Genomic DNA, 22,244 nt, shown 5'->3' with positions numbered 1-22,244 from the left:
TCACTAATGCTCGTCGCTGAATGCAATCAAGACCTCACAGCAATGCGCCAAAATATCTGATATAAAGCCTTCTTCCCTGGACAGCAGAGACAGTTACTCCAACAAAAGCAGGAGAAACTCTTGTAAATACCCTGGATTTTGAGCGACAGAAAGAAATAGACATTAGGGGTGTAAGAAAATAGACAAATTTCCAGTATTGCAATATTGGAAATTGTAATACTGCATCAATTTTCAAAAACGCAGAATTGATTTTTTAATTAATAGTTTAAATGTAAAGATATTGGACAGTGGCAGACAGTGGTTTATTAAGTTTAGGGTTTAAGACCGTTAGATATTTAGACCATTGATTTGATTGGATAAAACGTCAATTTTTTTTTACTTTTATTTTCTGCATATGTTGTTGTTAATACTATAATAGTTTTCCTAATTAATTTGATTTATAAAAACTGTGATCTCAGTATTGCTAACAGTATCACAATGTATTGAATCGTAACCCCTGTCTCACGACACACATAATCGCCAGGTTCTTGCCAATACACAGTCCTAATAGACATCACCATTAATCATTCAGCAAGAAGTGCAACAATCTGACAGATGTCAACACCAGATTAGACACCACAGACTGTCTAATCTGAGGCTTCAAATTAGTGCAGAATTAGCCTCGTCTGCCTCTATTGTGGCTTTGCTGCAAAGTTACCGGAACAAGTTCACTGCAGCTGGATTACAACTCTGTTACCTAATAACCAGCCATGTATTCTTAATCACATCTTAATCAGCCTTCTGCGTTCCTCCAGACTCTCAGAGCAGTGTAGAGAACATCGGAAGCTGTTCAGGAGGCAGAGAACACCTGACGAGAGTAATCCCTGAACTAAATCTGAATTGTGCATGAGAGACGAGACACGTTCAGACATCACAGGCAAACACAACTCCTTGAGGATTTCACCCAGTGTCTCGACGTGTGAAGATTTTATTAGCGCTAGTAAGAGAAGCGACGAGCAGCAGGTCTAACGTTAATCTTTCACGGCCCGATACGAAACCATGGAGACTGTGAGATGTCAGTCAAGTGCAGCAGTACACCCCTGCAGATGGTGCCAGGCTAGACTCCTGAGTATTATGCAAGAATGCAGATTCACTTGGGCTTAAAGGAACCTGAGAACATGAAAATGACTTGGGCAACTTCTGAGCTGCTCTCATGGGAGGAAGATTCCTGGAAAGTCTTTCCTGGAAAGTCGGTTTAATCTGTCTAATGCAAAACAAATGAGGAGGCATTAAAAGCGTCATGAACTTAGTGCTGGAGGTGCTGTAAGATTGAAACGATGAAGTAACGGATTACTGAGCATTTTTTTTTGCATGTACTCATAATTCTTATTTCTACAACTCAGCTGCATCAACATGCATTAAGTTAAGCCTTAAAAACATGAGTAAATAAGCTGCAGCTGAAACTGATTAAATATAGGTAAGATGTACAGCTCGGTAGCTCTGCCCCCTCGACCCACTACTTTACTGTACCACTGCATTACTGTTTATTCCCATCTGCAGGTTAGGACTGTCCCATCACACAAGGGGAGGCCTTCCTATTCTCAGACTCCTCACCATGAATTTAGGATCTCCTGCCTCTTGACAAGCAGGCAGTTGTGCCACTCAGATTTTTTAAATACAATGTAGACATGTGAACACACAGATGTGGGCTGTGAGGATTTGACTGCACACAATCACAAAAGCGGATGTTGCAAGATTAGGTCTTGCACTCCACCACATCCCAAAGGTATTGGAGGGAGCTCAATCACACCAAAGCCCAGTGCCCAGCCCTTTATACCCCTCTAACGCTCATGTTTGGCATTAAGCATGATGACCTTAGGCTCATATGTGACTGTTTAAGAGCTTCCCATTCTACAGAGATTACAGCTACATGCTGTGTGTGAGCGCAATACCTGAAAACCTGGGTCAACAAGGAGCGCAACGTAAACTAGCCAAATTCACCTCATTAGAAGGAACATCTGGAAATATTTAGAGATTCATTTAAATGATCAATAATTGCCATTCATAAAATGCAGTAATGAATATGAGAGCAAACATGCCACACACTTAAAATAAGCACTACAGTGACTTATAGTGACTATGGGAAACTTTGACGGCGCCACTCTGCCCTCTGCTGGCGGCGCTGGGAACAACCACTAAAACTTAGTGTTCGTTTTAACTGCTTTTCAAAAGTTTTTTAAACCGCTATAAAACAATTAGACGACCGAAATTTATGAATTAAACTAATTAAGCGATGTAAAATAAGTGGTAAATTACATTTTCGTCATACTTAAAGCAAAGCTGTGGCTGCGTTCACAACCACACTCCTACTCTACACACATGGCACTAATGAACGCACTGCTAATGAAGGCGTTATAAGGCATTTTCAAATAAATGCATTGCTGCTAGGCCTATATACACATTTTACACACTGCTTAATATGATATAACATGGAAATCTGAACGCAGACACTGACTTTGCAGAAAAGAAACCCCCCAAAACAACATTAACGCTAGCTAGTTCCCCAGCAAGTGGCACTGGCAGGTGGACAGACCTTCAGCACTGTTACAGGGGCAAGACTGGAGCTAGATAGATATGTTTTAAAAAAAAAATTAATTAAAAAAAAGAGCCATTTATAACTTTATAATGATTATAACTTAACGATACTCACATGGAGGTACTTATTACCCCTTCTACCCAGAAAGAGCATCCTCTCCTGGAGCACAGGCATCATACAAGTTATGGAGGAAACTTTTAACAGAACTTCTAGATCTGTTAACCTTAAAAAAAAATACCTCCAGTGAAAACAACTACAGCAAAACTGTACACAGCATCGCTAGCAGCTAAAGTTGGGCACATAAAGAGGCTCCATAGACGCTATTGTTTGCCTACTGTAGCTTAAAGCCCGCCTGTACCACTGCACCGAGCAGGGGGGGGGCAAAAACCCTCCAGTCCGCCTAAACAGATGATCCCCTCTCTGAATGTGTAGTTTCTCACTTCTTCACACAATAATGTGACTGGTAAAATGCTAACACACGCTTCTACTGCACATGTAAATAAATCTGACGATTCAGGGAAATGGACTGTTCCAAACTTTCCGGCTCCACGTGGGATGAAAAGCCCAGCAGCAGCGACACGTTCAAATAATCCCCCTTAAAGAAGGGGAGGCGAAGCAGCCCACCATGCACAAAGCTGCTGCTCAGTCTCTCGTGTTTGAGTAAATTTGATTAATCTGCACTTCTACAGAGCTAAAAGGATCAAATAATGAGTTCCTGAGCTCTGCTCGAGTACAAGAAGTGACCGCATTCTGCATTCTGGTGTGGATGTTGGAGCCTGGGAGCTTCAAGTAGGCCCCAGTTGTAGGACCATAGCAAGGTGTGGGTGTGAGGGTGGGAGAGATGCAGCAACTTAATGAACACTAATACATAAACATTATCTCATTTACCAACATTAGTGAAGATCTATACAAACCCACATGACCAAATCACCTCCTTTCAGGTCAACCCAACTCTCTCAAGTCAAATAAATAATAAAAGAAAATTGAAAAGGGCATTTTAATAATCTGTTACAGCACTGTTTTATGGCAATAGGCCTATAAAAATGTCAAGAATAAATAAATAAAATAAAAATAAGTTAGTTATTATAGAAACGTTATTCACTGGACACTGTTCAGTCCTCCTGGTGTGTGTATAGGACAGATTATTGGTTTTAAACTCGGTGCTTAACCCGAACCCTTTCAGATTATTTGGTCCACAATAAATAAATAAATAATAAAATAAATAATTAAAACTTAAGATTTTTTAAAGAAAGATTCCAGGTACTGGCTGTGGTCAATCAACATGTGGTGCTCTTGTCAATCCTTGCTAAATCTAGATGCAAGTACATGGTGGCGAGAAGGCAGGACTTGAACAGAGGTGTTGAACAGACTGTGTGGTGACTGTAGAAACAAACGCTGACGTGAAACCAATGCGAAATCCTGGGCATTCTACACAATTTATGCTGATACGGGCTGGATGCAGTAAGACGTTTACAGCAGTTCAATAACTTTCTCAGTATTTAAGAGATACACTCTCCACAAAAAGGCAAAGGGTGTTATATAGAACCAGTCTTAAAATCATCTACAACCAGAGTGAGATACAGAGGGCCACAGTCCAGCACAGCTTCCCTGCTCCAACACACCTACATCCTAAAGGTATTTGAGGGAGCTCTATCGCACCAAATCCCAGTGCTGGGGGTCTTCATACCCCTCTAACGCTCATATTTGGCATTAAGCATGATGACCTTAGGCTCAAATGTGACTGTTTAAGAGCTTCCCATTCTTCAGAGATTACAGCTACATGCTGTGTGTGAGCGCAATACTTGAATACCTGGGTCAACAAGGAGCGCAATGTAAACTAGCCAAATTCACCTCATTAGAAGGAACATCTGGAAATCCAAAATGACAATGATCTAATCATAAGCATCTACAACCAGAGTGGGATACAGAGGGTCACAGTCCAGCAGAGTTTGGCAGTTTCCTTGCTCGAACACACCTACAAAACCTGGCAGCTAACAGACGAGTTGTAGCAGGTGTGTCTGAGCAGGAATCCAGTCTTCCAAGACCAGCATTCCCCAACTCTGATCTACAGAGTTTTTCTTTGTATCTGAAGACCCACTTCACCAGGCAAATACCCAATTAATAATTTTTGAGCTGTTACAAACAACAACAACTGCCTTTAATAAAGAACCACTGAAGAACCTATTTTATAAAAATGAACTGAAGTAACAACCAGTGCTGGACAACATTAATACAATTCAATGTCATAGTATTTGCTAAACATCTCACAATATCACAGTACTTTATTAAGCCTTTGCTTCCTTGCTGCTGCTCTACTCTTAAAGAAATGCTAGTCACTCATTTAGACTTGATGCTCATTTAGAACTGATTATTTTTTATAACATTTTCACTTACTAAAAACACCATCACTTCTTCTTTTTTGTTTACACCACAGGAGAACACTGCACTGTACTGTAAACCAGTCAGAGAACACACTTTTCCAGAAAGGAAAGCCCTTCCACTATCTGGACAGCATAACAAATGATATATAGTGGTCTAACTAAGTCCTAACTGTAGATAAGGAGAACCAAATAAAAATAATGAGACAAAATATTATTAATAATAATATATATATGTGTGTGTGTGAATTTTTGCTTTCAGTATCTGGTGTGATCCCCTGTGCAGCATTAACTGCAACTTAATGATTCCAGTAGCTGTTGATTAGTACTGCACGTCTGCTTGGGGAATTTTAGCTCATTCCTCCGTACCAAACAACTTCAGCTTTGTTATGTTGGTGGATTTCCCCTCATGAACTGCATGCTGCAGGTCCTTCCACAACATTTCTATTGGATTAAGGTCAGGACTTTCCAAAATGTTGCTTTTATTCTTATTTAGCCATTCTTTGGTAGAACGATTTGTGTGTTTAGGGTCATTGTCTTGTAGTATGACCCACATTCTCTTGAGATTCAGCTCACCAACAAGTGTCCTGACATTTCGTTGCTGGTATAATTTTTCAAATTTAATTGTTTCACCAATTAAGGTAAACCTTCCGGGCCCAGATGCAGTAAAACAGGCCCATGATACTACCACCACCGTGTTTCACAGATGGGATAAGGTTCTTATCCTGGAATGCAGTACTCTCAAAACTCTCCTTTCTCCAAACTCATTAAAATCGAAAAGATCCATTTTGGTCTCATCCACAAAACATTGTTCCAAAGCTTCTAGCTTGTCCATGTGATCTTCAGCAAGCTCAGGTAGCAATGTTTTTTTTTGGGAGACACCACTGTTGTGTTTTCCTGATGGTGGACTCACGATAATTGACATTAGATATTGTAAGAGAGACCTTGGGTTGCTTTGTGACCTCGCGGACTATTACCCGCCTTGTTCTTGGTGTGATCTTTGTTGGTCCATCACTCCTGGGATGGGTAATAATGGTCTTGAATTTCCTCCATTGGAACACAATCTGTCTGACCGTAGATCGGTGGAGTCCAGACTCTTTAGAGACAGTTTTATAACCTTTTTTTTTTTTGTCCCTCCCATGCTACACTTTCTCAAACGTGTTGTGAGGATCAGACTTTGACAGATCCCTGTTCTTCAAATAAAACAGGGCCCACTCACACCTGATTGTCATTCCAATTAGACTGAAAACTCTAATTTCCCCTTCAAATGATCTGCTAATTCTAAATGTTTACATACATTTGCCACTCACAGATCCGTAACATTGAATCATGTTCCTCAATAAGTAAATGAGCAAGTCTAATATTTTTTGTCATGTTTGTTTAACTTGGTTCTCCTGATCTACTTTTAGGACTTTTTAGGATCTGATGACATTTCACCACTGTACACTGTAGTTCACTCTTAACAAGGATTTATTGAATATAATACAAAAATTAGAGCAGCAAAGCTACAAAACAAACCTTGGCTTTGTATTCTTGCTAACCAGTCATGATAACCAGTTATTTTCTAAAAGGGTCAAAGATTTTAATTTGTAGATTACTTTAGACATTTAAAACACAGTTTTACCTTTATAATGGTTATGTAGTTTGGAGTGGAGAGTCGACGCAGACACAAATACTGGGCTTCTTTGGTCAAATAGAACTTGAATACGTCTGTGCCGGTCTGGTCCCTGCAATCAAAACATGAGAACTATTTCAAACTGTTTTTTTTTTTGTTTTTTTTTAACAATTATCATAAGCTTTCATAACCTTCTCACAGTAGGAACAGCTGTTCCTGAAACCAGAGTCTTCATTTTTAAAGACATATAGCATCTCTAAAGGGATGTAATAGAAAATAAATGGTGAGCTGGATAGGAAGGAGGAATCCAATATTTCTTCTCTTTTCTGTTCGTATCTGACCGAACCAATGTGCTCTAAGGAATCACAAGAAAAATGCAACTCTATTAACTACATTTTACACATGATGTTTAAAGCACAGACATCAGGCTGTTGGATAATCGCCACCCCAGTTCATCCTAAAAGCCTTGGATGGAGCACCAACCATCATTCCAGAGAACACAGCTCCACAGCTCAATGCTGAAGGGGTTTATACCCCTTTAGTCCACGCCTGGCATTAGGCAGCATGGTGCCAATAGGTTCATGTTTGTCTGCTCCAGAGAATCATATACTATAGGCAGTACTTCTCTACAGGGACTAGACAAGCTGTGTGTGTGTGTGCACCCATTTGCACATCTGTGTCAGCAACAGTTGCAATTAAGCGCATTTATTAGAAGGGGTGTCCACAAACATGTGAACATATCGTATACTAAACGTATACGTAACGTATATTAAAGCAGATCATAGAAAAGCAGACTCACACTTCACACTTTCCGTTTCTGGGAATGGAATTTAACGATCTGTTTATGGACGGCGTTTTTGCACTGACCCACAAATGAGTCACCACCACAAACACAGACCTGGGCTTCATGGAATGATTACAGTGACATCACTTCCTCAATCCCATTCAGCCGGCAGGTAACACACCTCACTGCGTTGCTGGCTGAGTTGCTGATGACCGACAACTGCCTTTATCTTAGAGTACACTGATCTTCGGAAGAGTTCCAGTTATGCAATACATTCATAAACATCCCGACAGCAGAAACTACTATCCATCACATAAAACAATCAGACACTTTTTAATTTTTATTACCCAATTAGAAAGTCCAATTTCCCAATCCCCGTTTGTGTAAACTCCCCTCCCCCTCCTCTCACTATGCCCCCAATGCCCCCAATACTAGGCGAGTGAAGACTAGCCAACCCCTCCCCCCCCTCCCCCCAGGATTCAAACCAGTAAACCTCAAATCATGGTGGCAGCGCCTTAGTCCATTAGACCACTCTGAGCCCCTATAGATCAAGGCCTCTATTTCTCAGTTCCTGCATGCACAGCTAGCGATTTCCACCGCTGAGCCACTTTCAGGCTTTTTCACTTTTCATCCTTTACTTGTTTGTTCCCCAAAGCCGATCTAAAAACACCAGCGCGTCTTTAGCTCCAGTTTCTGGGAACTGATCGAACATCTGATCAGTGTTCAAGTTCCTCTCGACCAAACAGTTAAAGGGGAACTTTGATTTTTCAGAACTTCTGCATAACCAAATGGTTCAGATGTGAACGAAGTCATTCAGAGTAGTTTGACGTGAAATGGGAAACGTGCCATTCTGAAGAAACGTACAGCGTCAGAATTGTTCACAGACCTACACAGTCTAATTAGAGTTTCCAGCCGTTAAAAGCTGCACTGATGAAAGTTCTTACACAAACGAGTGATGAGTAGACGGTCTGAACTCTGAGACTTTGATTTACAATATTTTGGACAGAAGCTTTTGGCCAAAAGAATATTTTTGAAACTCTGTTAATAACCAAGAGCTACAGCCAGGACATTGTATGGCAAAATAGTCTCCACAAGTACCTCTACTTTATCAATATCCTTATCAAGATCATTAATTAGAACTATTAAGAATAGAAATAAAACTCAAGACTTATATGTATAGGTTCACTCATCACTGTGGTGTGATAAAACAGACCCGTCAGACGGGCAGAAAAGCCTGATCTGTAAAGAAAGCTTGAGTTATTTGGCCAATCCTGAAACACAAAAATGTCCAAATTTGTGGACACCCCTTCTAATGAAGGCATTCTGCTACTTTACGTTGCACCAATTGCTGACACAGATGTGCAAATGCACATACACATCTTGTCTAGTCCCTGTAGAGAAGTACTGCCAATAGAATAGGACTGTCTGAAGCAGATAAACACAAATATACTGGCACCATGCCTAACGCCAAGTGTGGACCAGAGGGGTATAAAGCTCCACAGCTCAATACTCCATCCAGTACTTTTGGAAGGGGTTGGGGAGTTTGGAAGGATGAGGTGAGGTGGTGATCATCCAACATCCTGACTATCGTTATTTTCGCTGAAAGCAAACAAACCCTCACAGCAATGCTCCTACAAAATCTAGTAGAAAGCATTCTTCCCTGGACAGTAGTGACAGTTACTCCAACAAAAGCTGGGAAATTTCTATTTTAATAGCCTTGATTTTAGAAAAAAACCCCAAAACAATAAATGAGCAGGTGTCCCAATACTTTTGTCCATATAGCAAGCATCCCTGCAATTAGAAGAACCACTTCTTAACGAGTCGTCTTTCTTTCAAGAACCTTTCACTGGATGGTCGGTTGAAGAACCCTTTGTGAAAACGAGATGCACAAGTGTAAAGAACCTTTCCTCAAATCTGCAGAACCTCCACGTAACGTGAGCTAATTAAGGAAGGCCAATTAGAGATTTTCACACAGCACAACTACAACATCCGATATCGCTCATCTGCAACCTGAACTCCTCTTCTCCGCTTTCTCCCTCCACCCTCCTCTCCCTCCCTCCCTCACTCACCCAGAGGGCCTCCATAGTTTCCTGCCAGGGGGCAGCAGCTCTCTTTTGTTGAGGGGCGCGATCCCGATGGCTGCTTGCATGATGGTGATGAACTTCTTGTACTTCATGTTCAAATCTCTGGCTCACTTAGTCCCTTTGTGCCGCATGCATGTGGTCGCGCTTCACCCCTCGCCTGACCAGAACAGGTGCACTACACACAGTGCATACCGCACACTATGCGCACACACACGCTACTGTAGACCCCATCACTGACGATGCGTTACGGACCACCCTGTGCCCTGTCTGCTACTGTTGCGTGCTTCTGCAGCCATCCTGTGCAAAATGCCGCGAGTTCAGCCTCTTTCGCTGACGGGGTCTCTCTCTCTCTCTCTCCCTCTCTCTCTCTCTCTCTCTCCCTCTCTCTCTCCCTCTCTCTCTCCCTCTCTCTCTCCAGAGTCTGACAGATGCCCATTTTGTTCTCCTCGTGGGTTGAGAGGAGGGAGGGGGAGAGAGAGAGACACACACACACACACACAAACACCACGTTGGGCAGGCTGATGGCACGTCACTCTTACATAATTCTGGAGATCTCTGAACATTACACTAATGAAAACGCTGCTGAGAGGGGGGATAATTGTGGCACTAAGCTCTGACAGATCATGTACGCTCTCCTGCCCCACGCTTCTGTAATCCCCTTGGTGTAAGCTTAGCCCTGCGGCCATTAGCATGCTCCTCCTCTCTAAAAAAAAGAAAAAACAAACAAACAAACAAACAAACAAACACACACACACGAAAATGCCCACTCAGACTGACAAACGCTACACGCTACCCAGGAGGCCATTACACCCTCCCGCCCCTTTACCCAGAGGCAACATGCTGCTCTGTCCCGTGGACGCATTGGGCAAACGGGCCAAGCATTCGTCCGATGCGCGTGCGGCCAGATGAAATTATAGTCCAGCAGCTTGCATGTCTGGATTACAGCCCTGGCCAGGGGAGGCCATGAGAGCGGGAGATTGTACTGTCAAAGAGCGACGGGACAGAAATCCCTGTGCTACTACACCAGGCCCAAAACAAGCAAAGCCTTACAAATGACAACCACCCCCCTCCCAGCTCCCCAGCTCCCCGGCCCCCTATTTATACCCTGTTAGGTAACAAATGCAATCTCTGTTGGGAAATGCACACGCCGTATTGTAATTTGTCTGGGAGCAAAAAGCAAAAAACAGTTTGAAATTACTAAAAATAATGACAGTATTGGTTACATTCAAATGATGATGATGATGATTATTATTATTAGAATATAACTGACAAATATTGCTATTATATTACTATTACACATAACTACTTAACACATTTTGTTTGTGATATTATTACAGTATTGCATAAACCTATACCCTTAATAAAAAAAAAAAAAAAAAAAAAAAAAATAGTCTAATAGTAAAATAATCAGTGTAACCAACAAATACTGTCATTATATTACTGTTATAACTTTCTATTAAGGCTAGAAATTTATGATATGATTATTATGAATAATAACTAATAATAATAACAACAATAATAATAAAACTAACAATATTACTGCAGTAGTATTTAAAGTAGTAATATTAACCGCATTATTACTGTATTAATACTAGTCTTAATATTACTGCAATCCACTCTGATCACTTACAGAACACCACATGAGCATTACAGAGTCTGGTGCAAACATAATAAAACACATACAGTAATTACCATCCAGACCACATTCTGCACAGTCAGCTAATAACACTGTTATAAGCATTTGTTATAACATCCAGTGGTTCGTTTGGGTTGTTTGAGTGGAAGTCAGTCTCTCCACCTAGTTTTCTGGGATGGTTAGAGGAAATGGTTTCTGCTCTACAGCTCGACAGGATACAATACAATGGAACTGGACCACAGGGCAGATCTGCAGGAGTTTGGGGGGCCCTTCCTTGATTGTCTTAGATAGGACTGCTCCAGATTTGGCCAGTGTGTGAGTGTTGTTTTGTCCTTCTTCTGTGCTGTAGTTTTAAGTAATGATTCTTGTGTGCATCAGAAATCCTCACATTCTGTTTAATCAGAAAACCAACTATTGCCAGGCTGTGTCTTGCCAGCATTTTTCTGGGCAATGATGTCCATTTCACTCTCCACAGGGGAGCACATCTGATGTGCTGCCGTTTCTTTATCATCTGCACGCTCCCCAGCACAGAACACTGAAGCTGTAAAGTCTAAATGACAGAAATGAATGGGCTCTATGGTTCTGTGTACATTCTTCACCTGAAGGTCAAAGGGTCCTCTGAATTACGATAGTCGTTAAATTATTGGCAGTGGTAAAGTAGCTGCTAAATGAAAGGATATAGAATGTATGTGCAGGGTGCGCTAGCTATCGAGCTTTCCCAAAGCTCTAATACTGGCAGGACACGGACTACTGAATGACGCAGGACTGAATAAGCCTATTCTTTACCAGGCTGAAAATCTACACGTCAAACAGGAATCTGGGCTAGGCTATAAGCTAATGCTGGTCTTTTACTACTTTATCTCCTCAATCCAATAAAACTAACTGGACTCCCTCAGTTCAACCAAAGTGGAGTTAAAAATACATCAGAAAGGAAAGTACTGCCTTATTTTTGACCAGTAAAACTAAAAAGGAAGCAAGGGAAACGGGTGGAGGCAAGGCTAAAAGCTAACCAGCTACTGTATCTCTTTGCGTTGAGAGGACACAGCGCAGGGACAGCAGCACTGTCCCGTAAGACCCAGGAATAATTACAGTGTTTTTGTTACAGTATTAAAACCATGCTATAATACATGGGTTCTGTGAGCCGTAGCTGGTGCCATAGACCAGCCAATCAGAGCACAGCTTAGTGCTCCACCCCCCACCCCTTAGGCCCCCATAAAAGACAAGTCTGTGTGTGACAGAACAGGGAGGTAAATAGGCATATCCGGCATATCGGAGCATCTGTCAGCCCAAACAGTCACATATTTAATATTTCTATCTATTAAAAGTACTTAATAAACACATCTTCTGCACATTTAGTTTTAAAGGAAAGCTGGATATTGAAAAAAATGATGGGAAAAAAATGATATGACTGCTTTAATGGGATTTCTTTAAAACATGTCATTCCCTGATGTAAGATGACGTCAGCTTATTGTGTTTGCTGTTAAGCTGCTCAATCTGTGGGAGTGTGTGAGCGCTTTCCATTCCCACACTCCGCTTTCCTCAATACTGAATTCTGCTTTTACAATATGACTATTATAGTAGATCGGATTTATCCCGATTTAGCCTCTGTAACATAAAAAGGAAGTAAAGCCTCTGTGGATATATGAGGGATCAATCGCTGTAACTGTAGAGCATCTGCCCCATGCTGAATCTGTGGGATCAGTGCAATATCCTACACAACAGCGATAATTCCAATTAATCACTAATTATACAATTCCAGAGCCTGAAAAGCATCAGCAATAACACATTCCTGTGCTTTTTTTATATGGAGGAATAAGACTCATGCGCTCTTCTTCTACAGTGGCATCAGTCACAGGGTTGGGATATATTAGGCAGCAGGTGAACAGTCAGTTCTTGAAGGTGAGGAAGGAGTTAAAAGCAGGGAAAAAAGGCAAGCGTAAGAAAGTGAGACACTTTGACGAGAACCCAACTGAGACAGCTAGACGACTGAGTCTGAGCATCTACAAAACATCAGGCAGGTCTTCTGCGTGTTCCCAGTATGCAGTGGTCAGTACCTTCCAAAAGTGGTCCAAGAAAGGACACCCGGACACCTAAGGCTTACTGATGCGATCCATGGAGGCCCCTACCTCACAACTTACAGGACTTAAAGGATCTACTGCTAATGTGGAGTCCATGCCTCGAATGCTCAGATCTGTTGTGGCAGCACAAGGGGGACCTCAATATTAGGCAGGTGGTGCTAAAGCTAGGTAGGGCTGAGCGACATGGTAAACATACAATATTTAAAGACCTTTTTTAGTATATCAGAGACTAAATACATCAGTAGCAACAGAGTCTTAATAGATTCCGGTCTAATTACACTGTTGGTAATGAAACCTGCAGCTGATCAGTGTTTATTAAGCATAAATATAACAATATCCTCGATATGCTTAGACATTGTGTTATCGTTTTGTTATTGTTATCACTACTGTTAGTTATCTGCGCTAGGTGGTGCCAATGGTCTGGTTTACTGGTGTACATTCAATACAGAATAATTATAAATTGCACAAGTACTGAAATATTATACTTCTGAAACAGAGATTCAAATGGTCTCTGAGCTTGTCCGAGCACAAATCTAAAGAAATTTTATTATTATTATTTTATCTCTATTATTAAACCAGTCTTGTTCCTTCTGATTGTTTTCTTTACCAAACAGAAAAGTTAAAATATGATTTTAAATAAAATATTAAAATATAAAAAAAAATGACAGGTGGTAACTACTGTGTTTTTTTGAGTTACCTCAAAATTAGTAATAATTATTTTTATTCAAAACTTATTAAATATTGTATAATAATCTGTGGCTCCTCCCCCTCAATCTGTTTACTGCTTATTCCCTTTGTACGCACGGTTGGGTAAATGGGCGAAAAATCAAATAAAATTGAAAAATAATATGAATAAATAAAAAAGCAGCAATTCATTTTTCACAGCAATATGTGGGCTTTATTCGCATTACTGTAAATGTAACTGACAGGAAGGGGGGTTAAAAAATATCCCTCACTCCACAAAGGGTTAAGTGTTCAGTATGTTGCAGTGTTTGAAAAGGTGCAGAGCCAGAAACAGATTCAGCCACGACTTGAACGCATTAGCCTGAGGGAGTTACACACCAGCAAGCTGAAAGGCAGGTTTGGTCTAGCCTGTGTCAATACAACAGGAGAAGACTTCACAGTTACACTGGGCTGATTTAATTTGCCTAGCAATGGACAGTGTCCAGTAACATCACTGGACAGTGGACACATCACACTGCAGTTTGATGACTAGGGGCGGGCGATGTGACGTGTTATCATTATTGTGGTAAATTATGCACAATACAGAGGTTGTCATTGGGCACAGTCATAAGCAAACATGACATGAACTTCCATTGTTATGCAGATCATCTGCATAACGCACTGTTCTTGAGCTAATCTGAAGGCCATGTGAAGTTTGGAGGTCTGAAGTAACCGACTCTGCAGAAAGTTTCTGACCTCTGCGCACAATGAACTTCAGCATCCGCTGACCCAGCTGTCATTTTATGTGAGGGGAGTCTCTGTCATTCCCAATCGCTTCCACTTTGTTATAATACCACTGACAGTTGAATGTAGAATATTTAATAGCGAGGAAATTTCGAGAGTGACCCATTCTTTCACAGATGTTTGTAGAAGCAGTCTGCATGCCTAGGTGCCTGATTTTATCCACTTGTGGCCATGGAATTGATCGGAACACCGGGATCCAATGATTTGGATGGCTGAGTGAATTCTTTTGACAATATAGTGCACACGGCTGTAGATCCCAACCAGACCTGATGACAGATTTAGATTATAGAAAACTGAGGACTGTGTAAAAGACAGTGACGGTGGTGGGACGGTTTTGTTCTATTAATAATTTATGAACCTGATTTATTATTGAGATCAGCTGCACACAAGACAACTGATAACTGGCATGTGTTTCTTTAGTTTACAATGGGCTAACATTGCTTTAAAATAAATAAATAAACAAACAAACAAACAAATAAATAACACTGTATTTGACTGTCACCAATCTCATCTTGTTAAGCACATTACATTTGCATTGTTCCTTCTAAAATCAATTATATTAAATATAATATAATTTTATATTATATATTTTTTTATATTTAATTATTTTGCTTTAGTTGGAGTAACTGTCTCTACTGTCCAGGAAAGAAGGCTTTCTACTAGAGTTTGGCGCATTGCTGTAAGGATTTGATTGCATCCAGCAGTCAGGACATTGGATGATGATCACTTCACCTCATCCCAAAGTCATCCCAAAAGTATTGGTTGGAGCAAAATCATCTGAGAGAGCACATTCCACTGCTCCACAGCTCAATGCTGGGGGGGGCTTTATAACCCTCTAGCCCACACCTGACATTAGGCATTGTGCCAACAGAGTCATCTGTTTATCTGCTCCAGAGAGCCCTATTCATTTAGCAATACCTCTCTACAGGGACTAGACAAGCTGCGATCTATGTCAGCAATGGGTGCAACTTAAAGTAGCCGAATACATTCATTAGAATGTGTGTCTACAAACAAAAGAAGTTGGACGGATGGTGTATGCGTGATATTACAAACGTCTTAAGTGGATTGAGAGATAGTTTGGGGCGTATTTGTATGGAGACAGAGAGCAGGGACAGTCTAGGAGCGGTGTTTGTTAGCAACGTTAGCCTAGCATCTTTCATTCTAAACAATAAAAGCACAAATTAAATAGATATCAAACGGGTCCTGGCTGATTGACTGCATCCAGATCCAACGCCAGAACTCTTCCCTTTATGCTAAGCATAGACTAAATTTCCAGTGACCAGTGAACTGTGATTCACTGTTGCCACGGCAACTTAGTTCAAGACTAAGCTTAATCAATGTCAATAAACTGGCATGTTGATGTTCAGACCAAATTTTGCCATACTCTGTATCGAGCGTTGTGGTACCATGCATGGGAATAGCATAGAAATCAATTCTGGTATTTGGGACAACTCGAACATATTATTAGGCATGCCCTGACCCATCCTTTTCTGTTCCGATACAGATACCGATACATGAACTTTATGTATCGGCCGATACCCGATACCATTGTTAAATTAATAAATCATATACCGGACCATGTGGGAGAGACTTAAGGCATCAGGACTGACGTAATCATTACTTTACTAACTTTGTAAAACAAACCATAACAAATGAACACAGATAGAAATGAAACCAAGCTCGCAGCTCCTCCCTTCTGGGTTCTCCATATATGGAAGCCAAGCTGGATTACTCGCTGATAGTTGATGACCGGTCGAGGGCACAGTGCTGGTTAGATTGTTGGAGTCTTGCAGTTTGCTATGATGTGTATGGTGTCTGTAGATTACCCTGATCCTGGGTTATGAAGCCCAGAATACCGGTGGTATGAGAATCGGGTTCCGTGAATGGATCGGCCCTTTGGATCAGACTAATTATCTGATACCTGATCCAGCTAATTTTGTTAGTATCTGGACCGATATCTGATCCTAGTATCAGATCGGTGCATTTCTACATATTATATATAATCTATATTTTTGACACTCTGCCCGTCCATATTGGTGATGACTATCAAAACTCAAACTGCTTAAGCAGTAAACACACAGCACGAGTGCAGGCCTTCTTAACAGGGATTGCAAAAGTGAAATTCTTTGAAGCAAGTCTCAAAAGGCTCTTGATGCAACTTTCAGGAAAAGAGGCTTTTTGCCACTTTAACAAACACAACCCTAAAATATCCACAGTCTTACATCACAGGATGCGCAGCGTTCTCAAAATGGAAAACCAAACTCCAGCGGATTAGAGAGTGGAATCTTGTAAATGCATAAATAACCGCAAAGCATGATTTTTACAGGCCTAGACGACTGAAAGGTCACCTCGGATGTCAACTCCGTATAATTCCTCTCAGATCGTCTACAGAAGCAATCCTGAACGAGGGTTTAATCGCTGCCACACACACACACACACACACACACACACACACGTGAGCAGTGCATATGTTGAGAGTGATGAGTATTAATATCCTGATGTGTGTGTTGTGTCTTCTGTCAAATGTCTTTAATGCCTTTATGTAAGCGGGTTTATTGTATTGGGAGTCGTGTGCTGACACCACGTGTGCTCCTCATGCAGTATTGTAGTGTAGTGTATGTTATGCAATGTGCAACATGCATTACCACCATCTGACAGATGCACACACTTAACAACAAGCAAACACAGGTCACTTATCACCCGCAGCCTGCAGTGTGTTTGTTGGAAAACAAGGCAACGTCAGCAAATCTGATAAACACAATGGAAACAGGGGAAGATGGAAGACCATTCACTCCAGCTTAATGAAGCAACGGGCTTGTTTGTGTCTTTATCTCGGTTCCTGGTAGAACTGTGTCAATTCTTCCAACTCCCACCCAAAGCCAGCTAGCTAGCCATTTCCACCATCACACTCCTCCTATCACACTACCAGTGGGTCCTGGGTGGGTAAGGGTTAGCACGCACTTCCTTCAAGTCATGTGAATCCAGCCAACTACTTCTCTTCAAACTACTGCTAAATAGTTTTCTCTCCTCCTACCCACCCAGAAAGAGCTAAGTATATTACGCTTTATGGGCATCTTGGTCAAGGATGGCTGTGGCATCACCTGAGGGATCAAATCCACAATCATTGCGCTCCAGAGTGGCGCAGCAGTCTAAGTGTCGTTGGATTCATCATCACCTCTGGTGATCCCACAGTCATTCATGGCCGGGAGTCCCAGACAGCACAATTACACTCGCTCAAAATTTTGGAATTTCTTCAGGAACTGTGGAGGAATATCTAAAAGGTAATTTGAGGAAACTTTAAGGAACTTTTTTTTTTCTTCTAAAAAAACGCAAACTGAAGAACCTCCAAAAGTTCATTAAACAGAGTATAATAATATTAAGAAAAACAACAAACAACAACGACAATTGTGAAATACTGTGTACTGTGGCAGTATGGTCAATATGATGATATTTTATTGTATTGTGATCAATTTTGTTATCATCATGATGGCAATATGCTTTTCATATTAACTGTTAGTGCTTAATAAACACTGATCAGCTGCAGGTTTCATTGCTGACAGTGTGATTAGACAGGTTTAATTAGATGAAGCTCAGCAGATGTATCACTGTACTCAGTACGGGAGAGTATCTGAATAGTAGTTTATAAGAATCTGTCGCTACTGATTTATTTAGCCTGCAATTACATTTATTGTGATGAATTTCAAGTATCTCAAAAAAAGTCTTTAAATATCGTGACCCTGGTTTCCTGTGATGTTTTCTAAAACTGTTATCATACAGTGAAATTCTCATATCGTTGCAACCGTACATTTGACACAGATGCCTTATCTATGGTGCAGTGTGAACAGCAAAAACAGTATATCTGTAAGTGACATATCCAATAAACGTTTCCTTCTGAACAAAAAAAAAAGGAGTAAACGCAATGTTCACACAAATTTTTAACCAAATGAAAGTCCAATTTTCCTTCAAAATATTAAAATGAAGCATTTTAACTGGCTAATCTTAGAGAGGCAGGCCATCACCTTAAAAAGTGAAGAGCCTGGAGCAAAACTATACAATACTGAACCTCGATACGATCACTGAATCTCATTTTCAGATCAAATTTGGACCCGTTTTATATGTGCCATTCAAATCCGATACACATCTGATAAAAGGCAATGCCACTCGGTCTGAACAGCCAGATGGGTTTTCATGCGACTTTGACGTCAACCCAACTCGACATGCCTCGCAAAATGTTAGCTAAGGAGAAGGGAAAAATGGGTATTTTGAAGATATGCGTGATATAAGTGTTTTATTGTAGGAGTGTGAAGCGTTCAGGCGAATGCCGGATATAGGTCACATTACAGTATACCACAATTTGGACCTCTTTTCCTGCTGTGTGAACATGACTCAAGCAATTTGCTTGCAGTAGATTCAGCATATATAATTAGTATTTGATGGGATCCTAAATCAAATATGTCATCACTTCAAATTAAGATGCAACATTAACATTTTGAGAAGGATGACCTGGCAGGAATAGGCTTGGATAAAGGTGGATAAAGTCACAAAGCAGTGCTTTCTAAACAGGCTTCGGAGCATGCAAGTGCCCAGCTATAGGAAATGAGTGTGTTTGGGTGTGTTTGGGTGTGTTTTAGTGGACTTACACTTACAAGTCTTTTAAAAGTCCTTCCCAAGTTGATCCATAAATCACATCAAATTACAATAGGACCTCACTGATTCAGCAGGTGTGAATCAGACATGACTCCATAAAAACCTCAAGGCTTTTTCAGAACAATAAAAGCTGCAAACCAGCCTTTTTGCAAAAGTAACGCAGTACAAGAAGGTAAAATCTGTGGACACGGAGCAAACAGTGAGTACATTAGGCCTCAGTTTGAGGGCCGATGCAAGGTAAGGCCATCCCTAGTCCCTAAAATCATCCCTTCTAAGTGTACACTCTACCAATAAGGGACATATCCAATAAGGTTTCCTCCTGCACTAAAACAAACAAAAAAAGTAGTCATTTAAACACACCATTTGCATATTTTTTTCCCCAATATGAAAGCAAATCGCCCACTTTTTTCCTCAAAAAATTAAATTACATATTTTAATTAGGTAATTTTACAAATAATGTGTTTTTAAGGTCAGTATAATTCAAGCCAGGGCTTTAGCTTGGGGTGGGGGAGGCAGGCTATCACCTTTCAGGCACTACAAAGTGAACAGCCTGGAGCAAAACACAGCCCTGAACTCTTAGTCTCTTTAAATATAAAGATAAATAGTCTTCTTTCAGATGTTTTATGCCTACCACCACGATTTAGAAGACTACAATGTCAATAAAATGGCTTATTCACGATTAATAAGTTAGTGCTAACCTACAACTACAGAGAATGTTAGTTTTAGTCTTGTTGGAATTGTCCGGTCCACCTTAAATGGTGCAGTGGTTACATTCTGGTGCATTTTGGAATTGTCCGTTCCACCTTAAATATGGTGCAGTGGTCACAGTCTGGCTTCTATAAGCGCCAATAAGAGGGATACGTTCCCTCTTATTGGAATTGTCCGTTCCACCTTAAATGGTGCAGTGGTTACATTCTGGTGCATATTGGAATTGTCCGTTCCACCTTAAATATGGTGCAGTGGTCACAGTCTGACTTCTATAAGCGCCAATAAGAGGGATACGTTCCCTCTTATTGGAATTGTCCGTTCCACCTTAAATGGTGCAGTGGTTACATTCTGGTGCATATTGGAATTGTCCGTTCCACCTTAAATATGGTGCAGTGGTCACAGTCTGGCTTCTATAAGCGCCAATAAGAAGGATACGTTCCCTCTTATTGGAATTGTCCGTTCCACCTTAAATATGGTGCAGTGGTCACAGTCTGGCTTCTATAAGCGCCAATAAGAGGGATACGTTCCCTCTTATTGGAATTGTCCGTTCCACCTTAAATATGGTGCAGTGGTCACAGTCTGGCTTCTATAAGCGCCAATAAGAGGGATACGTTCCCTCTTATTGGAATTGTCCGTTCCACCTTAAATGGTGCAGTGGTTACATTCTGGTGCATATTGGAATTGTCCGTTCCACCTTAAATATGGTGCAGTGGTCACAGTCTGACTTCTATAAGCGCCAATAAGAGGGATACGTTCCCTCTTATTGGAATTGTCCGTTCCACCTTAAATGGTGCAGTGGTTACATTCTGGTGCATATTGGAATTGTCCGTTCCACCTTAAATATGGTGCAGTGGTCACAGTCTGGCTTCTATAAGCGCCAATAAGAAGGATACGTTCCCTCTTATTGGAATTGTCCGTTCCACCTTAAATATGGTGCAGTGGTCACAGTCTGGCTTCTATAAGCGCCAATAAGAGGGATACGTTCCCTCTTATTGGAATTGTCCGTTCCACCTTAAATGGTGCAGTGGTTACATTCTGGCGCCTAGGCCTAGGCGCCAGAATGTAACCACTGCACCATTTAAGGTGGAACGGACAATTCCAATAAGAGGCCACCTTCACCTCCGCCAGCTGCAAGAGGACGACAACAGGTCGTGGCCCAGTTTACCTTACGAGCAAAAACCAGCAGTCCAAAACCCAGTCACACAGTAAACAACCTAAACTTCAAATATTCAACTCTAATACAAGTTTAACCTACACAGGACCCTCGAAATACTACACCACCCCCCCCCTTCCCCTCCAAAGAACAAGACTCAATCGAAACCATGGCAAAAGCCACGAAAGCAGCACGTACACACACGATAATGGAGCTGAACCTACCTTAAGAAAGTCTTTGATAGAAGTCTAAGTCCTGTATTCGACCTAGATACCCAATCTTATCCGATCCCATCCAATCCAAGAGCAGCCTGTAATTTGACAGAACCGATGAAACGCCTCGGTTTTGTACACAATCCCAGATTTCCTGATTCTTCCAGGTGTGGGCGTGTCTTCGCGCTGCAGGTGAGTCAACGGCGAGTCACGTGACCTCGGTTTCAGTGTAGGCGCAGTTTCGACAAAGGGCTAAAGGAGCTGCAGTGAAACTTGACACTTTAGATAGAGGGCAGCTCCTTTAGCCCTTCGAATAGCTTTCTGTACTTCACTTTATTTCTTCCTATGAACTCCGTCTATATTCTGTAAGGTGATAGAGCCACTTACATGGCCTACTACATCATGCCCTCTAGTGGAGGACTCGTAATAAAGGCCTACAGGCTCCTTCTGCCATGCATTTGTCGTTGAAACTTTTAAGAGGGGTCTGTAAGAGGGGTTTGTTCCACAATCTAGAACAATTTCTCAATCTATCCATTCAAAGGCAATCAGAGTGAAACAATCAGAGGTCACAATGGCTACAACACCAATATAGGCATTTTATTCATGATCCAAAATGGACAATAAACATGTATATGCCGTATGTGTGCATAATACTACTACTACTACTACTACTAGTAATGTTTACTTTGGGGTCTATTGTGCCATACATAACTTTTTACCTGCATGTTATTAAGATTTAGACCAAAATCCCATCTCAAAATGATAAAAAAAACACAAATATAGACATTTTCTAAACAAAATGGCCAACATGTATATGTCTTATATGTACATAGACAAAATAATAATAATAATGATTATTATTATTATTATTATTATTATTATTATTATTGGTTTGGTGACTATTGTG

At 41.0% G+C, this 22,244-nt stretch overlaps 1 protein-coding gene across 3 annotated transcripts in view; it reads right to left on the bottom strand.

Moving 5' to 3' along the window:
* tjp2a (tight junction protein 2a (zona occludens 2)) overlaps positions 1-21,544 on the bottom strand; it is a 44,671-nt gene extending 23,127 nt beyond the window's left edge. Inside the window, exons 1-2 of one of the 3 annotated variants that reach the window (XM_072659204.1) lie at positions 21,350-21,544; positions 6,578-6,680 (exon numbers count right to left, since the gene is read on the bottom strand). Coding sequence is in view for 1 of the 3 variants with exons in the window: in XM_072659202.1 (XP_072515303.1) it covers positions 6,578-6,680; positions 9,422-9,528 (210 nt within the window). In the remaining 2 variants the exon portion in view is untranslated. Of the gene's footprint in view, positions 1-6,577; positions 6,681-9,421; positions 9,749-21,349 lie in introns of those variants that run through there. The other 2 variants (XM_072659202.1, XM_072659205.1) reach the window with 2 other exon arrangements.
* Between the last annotated feature and the right edge of the window lie 700 nt (positions 21,545-22,244).

The sequence above is a fragment of the Salminus brasiliensis genome, chromosome 16 (genome assembly GCF_030463535.1).
Source record: "Salminus brasiliensis chromosome 16, fSalBra1.hap2, whole genome shotgun sequence".
Taxonomy (NCBI): Eukaryota; Metazoa; Chordata; class Actinopteri; order Characiformes; family Bryconidae; genus Salminus; species Salminus brasiliensis.
This window is presented reverse-complemented; position numbering and strand designations above follow the sequence as displayed.